The sequence below is a fragment of the Macadamia integrifolia genome, chromosome 4 (genome assembly GCF_013358625.1).
Source record: "Macadamia integrifolia cultivar HAES 741 chromosome 4, SCU_Mint_v3, whole genome shotgun sequence".
Lineage (NCBI taxonomy): Eukaryota > Viridiplantae > Streptophyta > Magnoliopsida > Proteales > Proteaceae > Macadamia > Macadamia integrifolia.
Window position 1 is genome coordinate 6,303,496 of NC_056560.1, and position 16,288 is coordinate 6,319,783.

The window sequence follows — 16,288 nt, forward strand, 5'->3', positions numbered from 1 at the left end:
GTTATAGGGTGGAGTAGTAGAGAGTGGTTATAAGGAAAACCTAGAGAGGGTGGATTGTAAGGTATAATTGGTTATCATATCTTATATAATAGGAATTATTATGTAATAGAAGGTAGACAAATAAATCAAAGCTCCTATTTTCTCTCTAGAGGAATATTTTCTCTCTTTGAGGACAAGGTTAGGTGACCTCTTTCTCTCTTTTTCCTATTTTTCCTCCCTCTTTCCACCGTGTTCGTATCAGTCTAGGAGCACCCATCCGATTTATTGATTGACCAATACGGGATAAAAACGGATCAAAACTAGTCTTATTTTTAAATCTACAATCCACACTCTTCAAGCTGCCACCACTAGGCTAAGCTAATGTTCATATCTAAGGCCTATAGTTGGTAAGGCTTTTGAATGGTCTTCTGGTCTTGCTTTGCTCTATTTGTGGCCCTTTGGGACGTTATGTTCATTGCTGCTTTCATGGGTATTGCCGGCTATGGAGTTCAATGGGCAGTGATTCAGAACTTTTATCTCCTTGCCCTACAGCGGCGTAGTTAGTGCTTTACCCTTCTTTGCCCGTCATTTCTTTTAATTCTTTCCGATTGAATTGGATATCGGTTTCTTGCTTGATTACTCTTTAAAGAACTCCTTCCTTCTCTAGACATAAATATCAAACCCTTCTGCATTTTGATAGAAATAGGTCTTCTCTGTTTGGAGGTGAGAAGCACCATTGATTTTCCTCTGTTTTCAATGGGTTGTGATTCAGAACCTTGTCTCTTTGCCTTATATTTCATGGTTAGTGTTCTTCATTTCCTTCTTTGCTCTCCTTAATATCTTTTTCATTCAACTCTTTTGATTGGATTAAGAATAAATATCTTGTTTGATCAATGTTCAAATAACCCTTTAGTAGGTCAGGGTCAATCAGGGCTAATCAGGTTAGGCTTGGGCTGGGCTGCGCCTCGCAAAGTTGGGCCTATGTTGAGGTTTTTAGGCCCTGAATCAGGGTCAAGGTGAGCCTGGATTAAACAAAAGGGTTCCAAGGTTGGACGGGGGTTTAAAAGAACCAGACCAGCCCTAGAGTAAACCTTCCCTTTTCCATTGAAACCTCTGTGTTTCCAGCTTGAAAGAACACCTCTAAACTCTCATTCTAGATTACCAAAGAACTGAAAAAGTTCTTTGAAATAACATATGAAAAGCCATGGTTTATAAAACTTTTACACTAAACCATTTCCTCCCAGGCAATGATGTAAGGCTGGTTTGGCAATGTTACCGGATCCAGACCAACTTGGACAGGTTCCATGCGCATTACATCGCGTAGATTGGGAATAATGAGGTCATTTACGTAAAATTCATCGGGAAAAGAATCGAGTTTTGAATCCTATTCTGATGGTTCAGAACTCAATAGCACTGTGCTGATAGAATTCCATCAGTAGTTATCTACTATCACCTAGGATGAAAAAAAAAAAAACACAAAAAACAAAAACAGTTACCTATAGATGCCCTTGCAGTCCTTCAAAGGCAAATGCATCAATAATGACTTCTTTAGCAACTATTCAAGAGCTCATCCTTTAAACTACTGAAGAACAGAATGCTCAGAATCCAGTCATCCCTCCTACAGGCCTGCTTTAAATTCAAAGCTGTTGCTAGGAAAACATCATCCGAATTAATATTGATCCACTGTAATGGTGAGAACTGGGAATGATATGGGACAGTTCAGAAAGAATCAAAAGTAGAATTCCCATGAATAACATGGAATGTCAACCAGTACAAAGCCATTAACACAGTACCATCAAAAGTAGAATTCCCATGAATAACATGGAATGTCAACCAGTACAAAGCCATTAACACAGTACCATCGCAAACCCCATATCAGAAAAGCTATAGTTCCAGAACAAACAATTTTTGTGAAATAGAGGACACAAATTTGAGGCTCCCCTGCTCCTCCCATGGTCTTGAGTAAAATTACCACCTTAAAAGTCAATCAGCAGAAAAATCAGTGCATTTTTCATGTCTTGCAGTTGCCTCTTCTATTCCTCTAGTTTTTCCACTTCAACTGTCCCAAACTTGCAGCAAATGAAACTGCTGTCCCAAGTAGCTAACTGCTTACCTTGGACACAAAAATCTGAATTTGGGCATTCTATGTTATCCGTTTCACCTCATCTGGTGCATCAAATGAACTTCAAATAATTACCAAGCAGTGGCAAACATCTGAACTCAAATTTGCACTCTCTGGATGTGTTTGGTTTGATTTTCCCTTCTTCTTCATACATAGAACATGTGTTGTCTATGGTCAGCAGCAATCAAGACACATGCACAATAAAAATCATAACACCAAAGATATTGCAACATTAAAAGATTTTGTAAATGATATTCCAAAAAAATCACATCATTAAATCATCTTTAGTCATGCACACTAACTTCTCTAGCACTTCGTGTCTTATTTCCTTTTAGAATAGCATTATTTGACACATGCAAGTTCAATAATTAAGGCAACATTCTCCATACCTTTTAGGCCATTTTCTTCTTCCCTCTTTCGAACAATAATATGCCAATATCGCTTCTCTTTACTCCCTCTCACCAACGCTTCTCTATCGACCATAACTGAGATCAGTGCTCATTTATCATGAATAATGCTATAATTGTATCAAAACATCAAAAAGGAAGTGGCCAAACCCTAAATCGTTATCAGCTCAGAAATTGAAGCACCATTTGTGGCTTCCTCTGGAAATCAAAAGCTACAATTTAGTTGACCTAAATCTGGAATACCAACTTAACTTGAGGAAAGCCTTGCACATAAATTTGGGTTGCTTACAAAAGTCCTGTTCTACCATTTGAGCCATGTCCTCTGCCTAATTTGAAGTGATTTTGTATCTTTTTGCCCTTGATCCTTGTCTTTTGACCTTCCCATTTCCTTTTAGAGCCTTATACTGGCATACTATCACTCTTGTGATGCCTTTCTGAAAACACAAGACAAACAGAAAGAACTTGAAAGTGCTACACATTGGAATACGGACCTCCATCTACGCAATCCCTCAAAGTGCCATTCTTCCACTAAACATCAACCATCGTATTCCTAGGTATAGCTTTCCAATAGATTGTTCATGGAGATGCAAGAGGATCTGGCACACCTAGTGAGTTTCAAAATTTACACAAGCCCGGACAATATGGAAAATTTCACCAAGCCTATCCACTTCCACCTCCAAATGAGAGCATCCAACAAAGTAAGAGCCTAGGATCAAATACATAATTACTTTAAGCCCAGGCACAGTCGAGTCTGCCATGCTGATTAGCTCAGAAAATGCAATAATGTATTCTCTGTTGTGTCTCTAAATGCACCACCAAAACCCACCAAGTTCTGATTGCTTGGCATGTGATGCCATTTATCTTTAATCTCTGTGGCTGAACCACCTCAGTAAACTTTTCCTTGTCTCATTGCTGCTATTGCCTTAATAGCTAACTTCTCATTGAGGACAGACTCTAGACCAGGAAAAAGAATATTTAAGTACTTCATAATTTTGCAAAAAGTAAGACCAATGGATTAACTCTACTTTGGTTGAGGCAAAAATCTAAATAGATCAACTTTGATCACAAAGATTTGGTCCGCTGCTCCTTCCCCAAACTCCAACAAATTGCAAATAGAATCATCTTCCATACGGTCTCCTCTTCCTATAAGCTTCCAAATCTCTCAAATACCAACATATTTGATAATCTACCACACCCCATAAAGAACACAAGTATCTTCAATGCTACAAATTTAAAATTCAACAAATGGTTTGGAGTTAAACTATAATCCAGGAATAGAATAAGAATTAAACAAACTTCTGACCTCTTATTAACTGGTTATTCTTTCTAAAACATTCTCCAGCAATGCTGTCCAAATATTACGTGACAAGAACCACCCAACTGAGGCCAGAAAAGTAGATGAACTAAGACAGAAAAGAGGTTGATCTCTCCAATGAGCATTGTTACTAGATTTCCACAAGCACTATAATCGTCTTCTTCAGGAAAAATTGGGCACCTGTTTATCTTCTTCAGAACAGCTGAAAACCTAAACTAGTAAGCGTTAATTTCACCAAGAAGAATATCTGATCCACATTCTCAAAGCACATGTCACCTTCTTCAGGAAAAATTAGAGAATCGTACACTCTAAGAAGAAAACAAATGTAGTTGATCTCTCACGATTGAAGTCATGTCTAAATCTCAGAAACTCATTGTAAACCTCATCTTTTGATGAATGTCAACGATGAGCCAAAAAATTGACAGACTCCCCTAATCACCTTAAACAGAATTGCATAAACCTTCAGTTTTGAACTGAACTATACATTTTAAATTCATTCATTGAGTAGTTAAGATGCAACTAGGTAAATGCCATCATTTGCAGCAACTCAGGTTCCTCTAAGAATCTTCACAACAGCTTCTACAGAAGAGCTGTGCATACAACACATACTAACTTTGGCTTTAGTCCTCCTCCCTTACCCTACATATATTGTATGCATGTATGGATTCTCACAATGCTATCTACGGTCACAAATTTCTCTCAAGTTCATGCTATGGTGTCACCAATACATGCTGCACAGTAACAGAATAAATGCATAAAGATGAACCAGCCGGGTAAGTAGGCAAACGGTCATGCTATGGTGTCACTTCTACATGCTGCAAAGTAACAGAATCAATGCATAAAGTTGAATAAGCAGCCTGGCAAGTAGGCAATAAAAATGAGTGTTTGGTTCACATACTTTCTGATAGTAGAGCTTCTTGTTAAGTATAAACATGACCAAATACATATTAACTCTACCACAAGTCACATAAAATGGCTTTTGAACCTCATTCTTCTCATTCATGAAAAAACTTCATTTTAAGTTGTTCGTGGACAGATCAAAGCGCCAGCAAGTTTGAAGGAAAGAGTTGGAGAAATAACATTTCTTATATAGTGGATATCACAATATATAGTTAGTATCTAGAGAAGGAATTTACTACCTTAAGAAGATTTTGGGGGAAAAGGGGAGAAGGGGTATGGAGGCCATAAAAACTCTTCAGGGTAAAATACATATCATGAAAAAACTGATCAGGAACTGCTAACTTCATTAAGAAGAAAAAGGGGGGGGGGGGGGGGAAGGGAGGCCATGAAAATTATTCAGAGTAAAATACATATCATGAAAAGCTGATCAGGAACTGCTAACTTTATTACGTAAACTTGTTACAGCCATGTCAATCTAAATTTAGGACACAAGAATATCGAAAGGACAAAAATAAACAAATTTCTCCCCACATTTTTGGGGAAACTTACAAGAAAAATGTAGACATCTACGAGAAGCAAGTGTTAACGCAAGTTATTTCTTATGATCCTGACATGTAAGTATAACGTGACTGAGCTCCAACAATAAGCTCAATAAGCTTAGCTGCAAGGTGGAAAAAAGTCCCAAATTCAGATGACGAAATATTTTACAGTATGAAACGTTGCAGTTAAACTAGACATCAAAATGAAAATGTTAGGAAGACATAAGTCAGAAAGAAGATATTAACATACCCGTAAGAACCCCAATAACAGGAATAGGTTCCAACAATTTCTCAGTGTTATCAAGTCTTTGCCTGAAACATTACATTCAATAAGTAAGAGAAAGATGGTAGACATGCATGAATTTGGAAATCAATTCAAAATCTATACCTGGTATACTTGCTGAAGAATGGATCTCTCATGATGTAAAGTGCCCATAACAGCTTTCGCCTTTTAATCTGAAGCAAGCCCACGAAATTGAAACCTATTTAGTATTAAAAAAAAGGAGGGGGGGATATATCTCCATGAACCAACAAACTGCGGCAGCATAGGCACTTCCAAGAATATGCATTGGCCTAACAAATGTTTGTTATAACAAAATAGATTAACAGATCAGGAAAAGACACTCAGAACTAACCAGAACTCTAGTGAACAAATTTCCTTTGAAATTGTTTACAATGCTATCAACCAAAGAACTCTCACCTCATTCTGTTCAGAGGTTGAAAGAGGGAAATGTTTGGCACTTCCATTACTTTGTGGACGTGTAACATAGGAAAGAAAGCCCATTCCAGTAAGGTCCACCGCCAGTGAAACAAGCCAAGGCATCCAGGACCGAACTCCATATTTTCTAATTAATAGAACATATATAAGAGGTCTTGTAATAAATAGCACCTCTGCCATCACAAATAAGCCCCCATGAAGTCCTTTCTCAGAAACAATGGTGGAGAGGGTAGGCCTCTCATTTGGTGGAGCTGCAAGAAAAAGAAAAGAAAAGGAAAAAAAAATCATCCAAAATGTATGGATAAACTTCCAATTCTATAATTTTCAAAATATAATGTTCTGAAAGTAACTTTACTTGGAGGGTATACGGTCATGGCAGGATCTTGCTGGTGCCTTTTCAACCATGTCGGGTTAGATTCCATCCTAGCATTCTGCCCAAACCTGTTCAGTGCAGTCAAAGCCCGCCCTTCAAGATTCCGTATGTTGTGCCCATTATGGTGCTGAAAATAACCAGGTCCATGATTCACACCATTTGTCAAATTTCCCATTCTGTTGTAGGAACCCAAAGTATTTGGATCGCTTTCCACATTTGGACTCTCCCCTCCCTGTAGGAGCATCTTGTATCCACTGTCCCTGAACGATGACAACCTAACTAGCACCCTGAATTGAATTGTATGACCAATGTTCAGCAGCACAGAGAGAGAGAGAGAGAGAGAGAGAGAGAGAGAGATCACTGCAAGTGAAGTAGTGAATCTTACTTGGTAGCTTCTGTAATGGCAATGAAATGCCATTTCTTATCATCGCCATAGTACTGCTGTGCCGCGACTTCAACCAATGCCTCCAAGTCTTTTAGCATAGATATCCACAAGGGCCAAGGGAATGAAGAGCGCTCTGCAGGGCTAGCACGACTTCGGGTAGGGGTTGTATCGATTATATGTTCATTGATAGCAGTGAGAATACCCAAAATTGTGGTCACTGCAGAAGTAAATTCAGATTACTTTAATACCCACATCAAATTCTTAGCTTGAGAAGAAAACCCGAGCATAACAATCAATGCTTTGTTGATAGAAGATTCTCCAAAAAAAATAATAAATTGAAACACAACAGTTTCAAAGTCTCTAAGCTACTAAGAAGAAGACACTGTTACCAAAGTTTCACAAAACCTGCTTCAGGCCCTATTTCTGAATTAGAGAATCGTTCGGGAAGAAACCATGTCAAACCCTGTACATCAATTCCAATAACCAAATGAGAAACATAAATATGCATGGGAAAACACAGCTAAACCTCATTTTTAACCACCCCCACCACCTAAAAGAAAAAAATTCTGAGCTGCCATGGATGAGCTAGACAGGAGAGGGGATCAAACAAAATTGACAGTCAACAACAAAACAAACACAAAGCTTATAGATAAGATTGATTAATTGGTGACTAATTAGAGATGAGAGAGCAAGAGAAGTGGTTTAATAGCTTACACTGGCCAGAGATTCCATTTGATGCACGTAATCCTTGTTCTTCCTGACCCATCTTTTGTAAACTTCCATGGCTTCAACAGGATTCAATGGAAACAAAAGAGGAACTCAATATATCGAAACCTAATTTGCAGACATTCAAATTACGCCCATCCTTCCTCACCAGTGTCTTCTCGATTTTCACATCAAACCTATCCAAAGAAAAAAAAAAAAAAGCAGGTAACAGAATCCCCAGTTCCTCCTCAAAATTCTTCCAGGTTTACCCTCGATTATAAAGCAGCGTTTTTTTTAAATATGGAAGAAGAGGAAACGATTGAAGAAAACAAAATTGCAGAGACGACTCGAACAGACGAGCGTCACTTAATCGGTTGTGTGGACGGTGTGGGAGGCGTACTACAGTGTGACTGTGTAGCTATAATCAAACGTGAGATCCGTTCTACCTTATCAAATGGAAGAAAACGGAAATGTCGGAAGAGGAGAAAAGTCAAGTAATCAGAGCCTTGAGAATGTTGGATTGCTATTAGCCTATTACCATTAACGATGGAATCAGGGATACCATCGGGATATCATGATCAATTAAATGCGTGGTCCAGATTCCTGATCGATGCCTTTTAAAAGATTATAAAAAGCCACAATCGAAAGAGGTGGCTTGGTCAATTAAGGATTCGGATCGTCTCCAACGAGCTGATGCTTCAATGAGTGTCTAACGGATTCAAGGGTTGGGGATGATTTGGTCATGCATCCCAACACTTGGGAATGTGCACCCAAACAATCATAGGCCTTGGATGGATCATTGAACACTTATTGATGTTGGAGACGATCTTTTCTTTCAAAGGAGACTTAGACATTTAAAAGTGCTTTGGTGGTTATCTATTGGATTTCGATCCTCTCCGACTATTCTTATTCTTCAATTTCTGATATGTATGCATAAGTTTACGTAACAAGTCTATTGCATACAAATGGCATGAGTATAATGTGTTCTTGTTTTGTTTCCTTGTCATCCGGGTGTAGTATGTTTAGTAATTTTTTTAAAAGTTATCTTGGAAGTGGAAGGAGTTGTAACTTGTAACTACTTATAATCATATTTAATGGGATAATCTGTAATGAAAATGAGACTTGAATGGAACAGATTATATTTTGACAAAGAGGTCACGATTTCATCAATAAGTAATAAGTAAAGTAACTTATCTATCCATTTTCTTATTTTATTTTCTAAACCATATTTATCTCTTCTTCTTTCCCTATTTTAGCTATCATCCTTGCTGCGTACATATAACGATCACATGTAATGTAGATATCCAAGGTGTCGGGCTTTATGGATATGAGAGATTGGAAATTTATTAAAGCTTAGAGGGCAAATTGTCAGGAAAGATCCAAATCTATTCCTCTAAGGTGTGATGTATACGAATGGTTGAGAACACTGTAGGGCGTACACCCATGTGTTGAGGTGAGTGCGGTTGCATAGTGTGCAGGACTGTAAGGAATTGGATCCAAAAATGGGCCAATCCTAATTAAAAAAAAAAAATCTTTTGCATCATATGGTATTACAGTTTCATCCAATGGGTTATATGCTATCTGAATTCGTCAATTATTGAATTTATTTTAAGGGAAAATATATAATCATATATCATTAAAATAAGGCAAGCCCTTAAATGTGGGTTACACCCCCTGACCAACCCATCCAATTGTTTTCAAGACTGTTATTTGAGGATTTTACCACAATTAGGAAAGGTTTCATTATTCTTTGCAAGCCAATTCTTAACGATTCTGATCTTTTTTGTGCTGGAATCGATACCAAAAAACTGTTACCTACCATTAATCTTACTCTCAAAAATCATGTATTCCAAAAAAATAAATTCCACCTAAAATCAGCAGAATGGTCATCAAATAAGGCCTTAACGTTACAATTAGACTCTTGAAATGGTGAACATCATTATCAGCTCCTATTTACAAGGTAAAAAATACTCCATGCCAGCTAATCAAAGGTTGAGATCTCTGGGATTAAGAATTATCTCTACAACATTGGGTGAAGGAAAACTACTTCATTTATCCAAAGCTTGAATTTTTTTTTTTTTTTTTTATAGAATCTTAATCTTTTTTCTTTTGCTAGAATGGAATCTTAATCTTATTCTACTTTTTCGACAGCTCAAACACTTTTAGATCTAAAACTTGACATGTAAGACCGTCCCCTCTACTTGCACACAATTCGAGAGCCTACCTGATATGTTATTAGTTCTATGATTCATGTCTTCTGAGTTCTGATAGAAATTACATAATACTTCCCCAAAATATCAGTTATTAGATTCCATGAAAAACACCAAATGCCCCGTGGTCCTGAGTATTGAATCTTGACTCTTAACCACCAATTGTTAACCAGATTCAAATCCCCTCCAGCCATTGAGAATCCCAACACAACATCTAACACGACGTCTGATGGTTGGGAGAACCCAGGCACACAGCCTTGGCAAATTTGTCTATAAGAAAACTTGACAATGAGGGCCTCTCCAATTTTAAGTTAGAGCTCCTATACCTAGTCGGTGGAAGAGAGAAAATGGAATTCCCAAGCAAGAAAAACTTAAAAAAAAAAATCATATTACACACCTTGCACATTATGAAAAATCATATTCTTTGGGAAACAATGCACAGAAAGTACTAACTTTCTTCCAAAAATCACTAACAATATCTGACAGTGCCAAGGCCAATCCTTGGGATGGGCTTACTCTCAGTGACCATTCGCTAGAGATCCATTTTCACAAGCTGCAACATTTCCACTGCCAGTGGTGGTTCCATTTCCAGCCTTCTTAGCATAATATCTCCGGTACATGGAATCAACCTCAGTCAGATAGAATGTGCCTGGAGATAAAATGCTTGTGTCCTTGGTAGTCACAAAGTCCTTTGCTCCATATTGGTGTTCCATTAGCTTCAGTGTTTCAACAAAATTTTCAGGGGAGATCTGCATAAGTACAAAATGTTGAACCAAACTGTGTAGGTCAACAACAATATGTACATTGACACCAACGAAAAAAAAGATGAAAAGATGCACCAGAGTCTGTTCCTGCGTCTTCAGGCAAATGGAGGTGGAAAGATGATTCCCAACCCCCCCCCCCCTTCAAAGAAAATGGTTAAGCCAATTATCGATCAATAGATTATTCATGAAAGAGAACAGAAAATTCGACCATGGGCATGGCAGTCTTCTCCACATATGAAAGCAATCTCACCCCCTGATATTCTTCTCTTCAGGTGGGATTCGTGACCAAAAGGGCTTTTAGTTGTATGGTTTATTACCCGGTGGCAGTGGTAGGGGGAAGGGGAGGAGAAATCAAGTGCCCTACAAATTGAAGTAGAGGTCTGTACCAACCTACCATTGCAGAAAAAATCTCAACCTTCCCTTTATTTTCCACTTTTCTACATATGAACATAATTTGATGTATTTACATGTCTCGTAATTTTTTTAGTTAAGGAATCGATACAAGGTAAACGTCAGAATGTAAAGTAAGCAAATAACAATGTTTATGCATCTTGCACTCCGAGTTAGATGCTAAATTGCCAATGGATAACTATGCACATAAGCTTCCTACACAAGTCTGCATGTACTCAGGTCTGAATGCAGGAGATGTTTGAATCACAGACATAAAACACCTGGAAACAAACTATTCCGAAAACAAGATAAATACCTTATGTCTTGACTTCAACTTCTCAGAGACATTCATCACTGTGGCGATGTTAGACAAGGTAAATGGGTGTTGACCACCACGAAGTTGCAAGGAGAACATTGTGGCAGCTAGACCACTGCCATAAGAGAACATTATGACACGTTTATCCACCTGCAAGTAAATAGAAACAATCAAAATGACTAGGTACATGAATATTGAACAGGTAAAGGCCATGATAATGTCAGGTGCCTTAAGCTTTACCAGCGAGCTGTGTTTGTTGTGAATAAGAGATGCAAATGATGCATAAAGAGATCCAGTATACATGTTGCCCGCTTGTTTAGAAAGCAAAGTGGTTGGTTGCACCTTTGTGTCATATAGGTGCTTTGCAACTTGCTGTGATACCTGATGTACAAAGAAAGAATGCTCAGCACGTAACTCCAGTTCAAGCAACAATACAATAGGAAATCACCATTTCGCCTAAAATCGTTGTCAGGATACTGGAGTAACCTTCTCAAGATCACGGCTCTGGTAGCTTTCATCCCCAGATAAAGCTGAAAACGGTGCCAGCTTTTCTTTTGCAACCTCCTCAATAGAACTGATCAATAAAAAAGTCAAATGCCAAAAAAAAATCTTAGTTATTTGATGCATGAGCATAGAAGGACTGATAATCATAGTTACGAAACAGGCACAAAGTAGGAACCTAGCATTCCTCAAGAAGTCATTGAAGTACAACCGAGCAAAGCTTTTCTGCACAAGCTGCAAAACCAGTTCAAGGACCAATTAACAAAATTTACAACCAGGTGCACGAGGTTCCCACTACTGCAGGGTCTGGGACGGGCAAATGTATGCAGCCTTCACTGACAAATCCAGTAATATCCAGACAAGATCCTAACAATGCAGAATGCATACCTTGTTATATGGAGAATGAAATAAAAAATACTCCGCATCAGATATTGAAAATGGCTTTCCCTCCAATTTTTCAAACCTACATAATAGAAGATCATAAGGCCCACAAATTGCACAAGTAATCACCAAGAGGAGTTCTTCACATCAATGGATAATTACCTGTCACAGAAACGTCTGTAACAAGAATCAAGAGCCCTGAGATAACAAGTTTGTGAAAGCTTCCCATCCACAACCTGTATACATAACACATAGTGGCACTAATGAAAAAACCTGTGATATAATAAGCCAATTATAAACCTAGAGTAAAACTGGATGCTATGTAAAAATTAAGTGTGCATTTGCAAAGACATTCACTAAACCACAGTGAGATTATTGAGTTCTGGCATCAGAAGCATACGACAAGCATCAACGTTGGCTGCATTCACATTTCACAGAAAAACCAATCCAATATGAGGCAATCCTGCAACCTTGAGGGAACTACAACTGCATCAAAAATCTATGAGTGGGTGGGATGATTTCCTCTTGTTTTCTTTCTCGATTTATAGAATGTCACTCCACAGAAAAATTGAACAGCCTTAGTACTTCAAGGTTTTTATATACCAAATAAAGTTGTCAACCTGAAAGAGTCATTATTTATAGAGCCACTCAGGAAATTAGTGATGCAGATAAATCATGAGATTATTTAGTGGAAATAAACTTTGGGTTTGGTTATATATGTTTTGGGCCTTTGGTCCAAGAGGCCACTTTAGAAAGAACAAAAATTGTGGGTAAGAGGTAGGAATGCAGGTTTTACTTTATGTTTTATTTCATTAAGTAATTGTTATTTACAAGGTTGTTATGGATATGATAGTCTTGCCTAAATAGAACTTTTATTCCTACTTTGGATAGATTTTTATCATGTAGGACACTTATTCTAACTAATTAAAGTAGAGTTTTAATTATGGGATAATCAGTTTGTAACCAAGCCAGTGACAACAAATTATTGCAACCTCTTGTTTTTGCCCCTGGTCACATCATTTCCTCTTCCTATTAAGCGAGGTCATTTTTGTAATTTCATTCTTCCCCTTTCTCTCTTTTTGTATTCAGAATAGGACCCTTTCCCTCCCAGCTCCACTGCCCCTCTCCACTCCTTCAACATCGCCTGCATTCTGTCCGGCACTGCATCTTTCACTGAAATCACCCCAACATCTGTGTGGGAATGAACCTCCGCCCCTCCAATCAAGCGGTCCAAATCTCTGACCAAAAGAAGTAGAACCCAAAAACACAGGCATCTCCTCAAGTCCCTCTCTCATCTTACACCTTTCCCAATTATAACTTACCCCATCCTTTTTCTCTGCATTTCCCAGAAACAGCTTTTGAGCTTACCTGTTACACATCTGGTTAAGGCTTCCCACTTTGGTGGATCTTATACCCAATTTTTACACCACCAAAAAAAAAAAAAAAAACCCTATTTACGTTAATGCCCCTATAGTATTTAGTTATTCTACACTTTTCTCCCCTTGTTATTACTTTCAAAATTTGCTCCACTTACATGTGTGCTCCCTTTTAAATCCTTAATTAGTTGCCTTTCATGTGTTAGTCCTAAGCTATTCATATATTTACCAAAATGCCACCATTGCCTCTTCTTGCAATTTTAATTGTTTGGGTGGGCCCATAAGAGATCCGAACTGGGTTTTTTGGAGCCCCAGATTGCATCACTTAACAACACAAATTGAATGCCCTCTCCCTTTCTTATCTCAGATCTCCAAGAAAATAATGGCAAGCTGAATTTCTAATCGGACAAACTGCAAAGAAAGAGACATTTGAGGAATTGAGGGATAACAATAATCAGATACATCAAAATAGCATATACAGAAAAGTAGAATTTAGAATCCACAATGGTAGTAGAACACGGCAAACAAAACATAGATCAGGAAGCATACCGGGTATTCACTTGCAAGATTGGGCTTGTAAAAATCATACGCATGAGACATGTGACTTGCTCTACATTTGCTTTCAAATGTAATTGGAGCATTTGGCCCTATCAGCATAGCAATAGCTGCCGCTCCTCCTGTAGGACGGGCTGGTCCTTCTGCATAGACCTAAAAGAGGAAGCTTGATGTAAGCAAGTGTCCATATCTTAAAACAAGTTGGTCATGATCCACATCTATGTACATAAGTTTAACCGAATAAGCATAATAGCCAAGACACAACTGGCTGCAAAATCACATGAAACATATTAAATACATCTTAAACACCAAAACCCCTGTTGCAGAAGCATGTCATCTTTGCAACAACCATACCCTTGCTGGATTTCGTTATACTCTCAAAGGCGAAAGAAACTCATGGACGTAAAGCCAAGTATAATGAAATCCAAGAATAGAAAACATTAAATATTAATAGAATAGTAACATAGCATCTTAGAAAACCCCCAAAAAGATGATAACAAAGAAATACCATAAGAAAGAAGCATATATATACTCAACTTGGAAATATTCATGTTTTTCAATATTGAGGTCTATCATACAAACTGAAGAGAAAACCAACCAAATTAAGTGTCATCAGTCTATATCAGAACTGTTTATGATAAATCAACTTATTGATTTCATTTAGGCTACAGAGAAAGTTAGTATGAAGGCACTGCAGACATGCCCTAAGTCATTTCATCAGGAGTTTAACTTTTGATTTTCATTTAATTCCATTAAGTTCTAAATGAACTATTTACAATGAGTGTAGAACTGCAGTACGAGATTAGTTAAGATTCCCTGTGTAAAAATCCATGGCTCCATCACCAATCACTGAAGGAACTTCTATGAATAAATGAAAATTTAATCATAAAGAAGGAAGAAAAGGCAGGCTGATGATATATTCCGTAGATGAATGCATAACATTTAATAAAGATACTAGTATACCTTAGACATTACAATTTCAAAATTCACGGTGATTAGAATATGATTCTTGATGGTCAATGTCAAATATATGTACCAAAGGGGGAAAATCTAACCGCACTGTCTGTGCACACAACAAGTCCATAGCGTCCGTCCCATGAACTACTCTCTACCCAATTCACACAGTTGAATAAAGCTGCAGTTCCCCCATAGCATGCATTTGTTGAGTCAACTCCTTCAATGTCAGTATTGCCATATTCCTGTATGTTTTACATGGAAAAGGGGGAAATGACTGAGAAAACCAGACATAAGCATAAAAATCCGAAATAGAAAAGGTTACAACACAGTCAGGAAAAGTCGCCTGAAAATGTTCTCTTTCAGGTTACATCATCTGACTGGAGCAGCCAAACCAGTTGGTCCAGTTACTGCATGAAAAAAATAAATGCCCATTTGAAAACTTTCAAAAAAAAAAAAAAAGTTAGTTATAGATTGCCTTGTCGGTATATTAACCACACTTGATAAGTAGGCACATTAGTAGTCCCTTGGAAAATGGGCATGTTGATTAGGTTTTTAAGTTTTTACAGCTTACCAAAATAAGTAGGTGTAATAGTATCATGGCTTAAAGCAACAGTAATGGAGAAGAAGAAATCGGGAGAGAGAGAGTTGAGAGAATATTGGCTTGAACACGATAGAGTTGAATAGCTCTATCGTGAACAGAAATCACCCTTATATTAAAAGGGAAATCGACTCTTAGTAGAAAGTCTACAACGAGCCAAAGACTGATTACAAAGAAAGGAAACAACTACCTAAGTCTAATTATAGAAATAACAGCTAACTACAACTTAGCTATCCCATGGTCTAGTGTTCCATGGACATCCATGGAACAGAAGCCCAAACTGAGACACGCTTTAACAGTGGCTAAACTCATTAATGCAAAGCTTGAAAACTCAATCCCATTCAGTAGGGAACTAAACCTACATCTATAATTGGTAGTCAATAATTGCCAGTCAACTACTGGGTGCAGTAATGACCCTTATTTCTTAAATTTGATATCGGTGACGTTAATACCATAATGGATCCCCCTTTATAAGATACCTGGCCTGTGGCCTCACATTGAACCAGGTCAATTCAACTCAACCCACTTTCTCGACCTCCGGATTGGGTTTAAAAACATCTGCCTAATCAAAGAAATTGAAAGGTTACCTCAAAAATTTGCATCAAAAAGGTCTTAATGGATTTGCTCTTGTCTATTACAGTCTCACTGCCAACTTCCAGGCGACCAATTTGTGTTGGATCAATCCCATATTTCTTCAGAAGAGAAGTAACAGCTGTCAAACTGAAAACCCCAAAATCAACACAAGAACAGAAGCTCCACAAAAAAAGCCAACAAGTCCTCATAATTAGCTCCCCCCC

The 16,288-nt window shown here is 37.9% G+C and overlaps 2 protein-coding genes across 8 annotated transcripts in view; both read right to left on the bottom strand.

Annotated features, from left to right (window-relative positions):
* Nucleotides 1–1,701: 1,701 nt before the first annotated feature.
* Nucleotides 1,702–7,938, bottom strand: LOC122077555 (peroxisome biogenesis protein 16). 7 transcript variants are annotated; one of them, XR_006139826.1, is made up of 10 exons: nt 7,453–7,938; nt 7,144–7,201; nt 6,739–6,955; nt 6,336–6,640; nt 5,963–6,231; nt 5,651–5,718; nt 5,513–5,574; nt 5,273–5,384; nt 2,491–4,033; nt 1,702–2,245 (listed from the first exon to the last, which is right to left on the bottom strand). XR_006139826.1 is itself a non-coding variant. In XM_042643517.1 (8 exons), the coding sequence occupies exons 1-8, from the start codon at nt 7,519–7,521 to the stop codon at nt 5,323–5,325; spliced, it is 1,110 nt and encodes a 369-aa protein (XP_042499451.1). In that variant the 5' UTR covers nt 7,522–7,938; the 3' UTR covers nt 5,137–5,322. The 7 variants fall into 7 exon arrangements, 1 of the variants encoding a protein (XP_042499451.1); XR_006139825.1 differs by having other exon boundaries at nt 1,702–2,269; XR_006139829.1 differs by lacking the exon at nt 2,491–4,033 and having other exon boundaries at nt 1,702–2,145.
* A 2,090-nt stretch (nt 7,939–10,028) lies between these two features.
* LOC122076998 (hydroxymethylglutaryl-CoA synthase-like) overlaps nt 10,029–16,288 on the bottom strand; it is a 9,056-nt gene continuing 2,796 nt past the window's right edge. Inside the window, exons 3-12 of the mRNA XM_042642696.1 lie at nt 16,079–16,211; nt 14,992–15,135; nt 13,931–14,089; nt 12,168–12,241; nt 12,012–12,087; nt 11,803–11,858; nt 11,610–11,697; nt 11,364–11,504; nt 11,124–11,273; nt 10,029–10,402 (exon numbers count right to left, since the gene is read on the bottom strand). Of these exons, the coding sequence (XP_042498630.1) occupies nt 10,172–10,402; nt 11,124–11,273; nt 11,364–11,504; nt 11,610–11,697; nt 11,803–11,858; nt 12,012–12,087; nt 12,168–12,241; nt 13,931–14,089; nt 14,992–15,135; nt 16,079–16,211 (1,252 nt within the window). The 3' untranslated portion in view covers nt 10,029–10,171. The remainder of the gene's footprint in view (nt 10,403–11,123; nt 11,274–11,363; nt 11,505–11,609; nt 11,698–11,802; nt 11,859–12,011; nt 12,088–12,167; nt 12,242–13,930; nt 14,090–14,991; nt 15,136–16,078; nt 16,212–16,288) is intronic.

Bases quoted from the DNA above. Each gene is read 5' to 3' on its own strand.
- LOC122077555 (XM_042643517.1), bottom strand. From the start codon at position 7,521: ATGGAAGTTTACAAAAGATGGGTCAGGAAGAACAAGGATTACGTGCAT. The intron at 7,202-7,452 runs GTAAGCTATTAA...ATTGATGTACAG, and splicing joins AAATGGAATCTCTGGCCAGT to GGTTTGACATGGTTTCTTCC. The intron at 5,385-5,512 runs GTATGTTAATAT...TCCACCTTGCAG, and splicing joins TGTTATTGGGGTTCTTACGG to CTAAGCTTATTGAGCTTATT.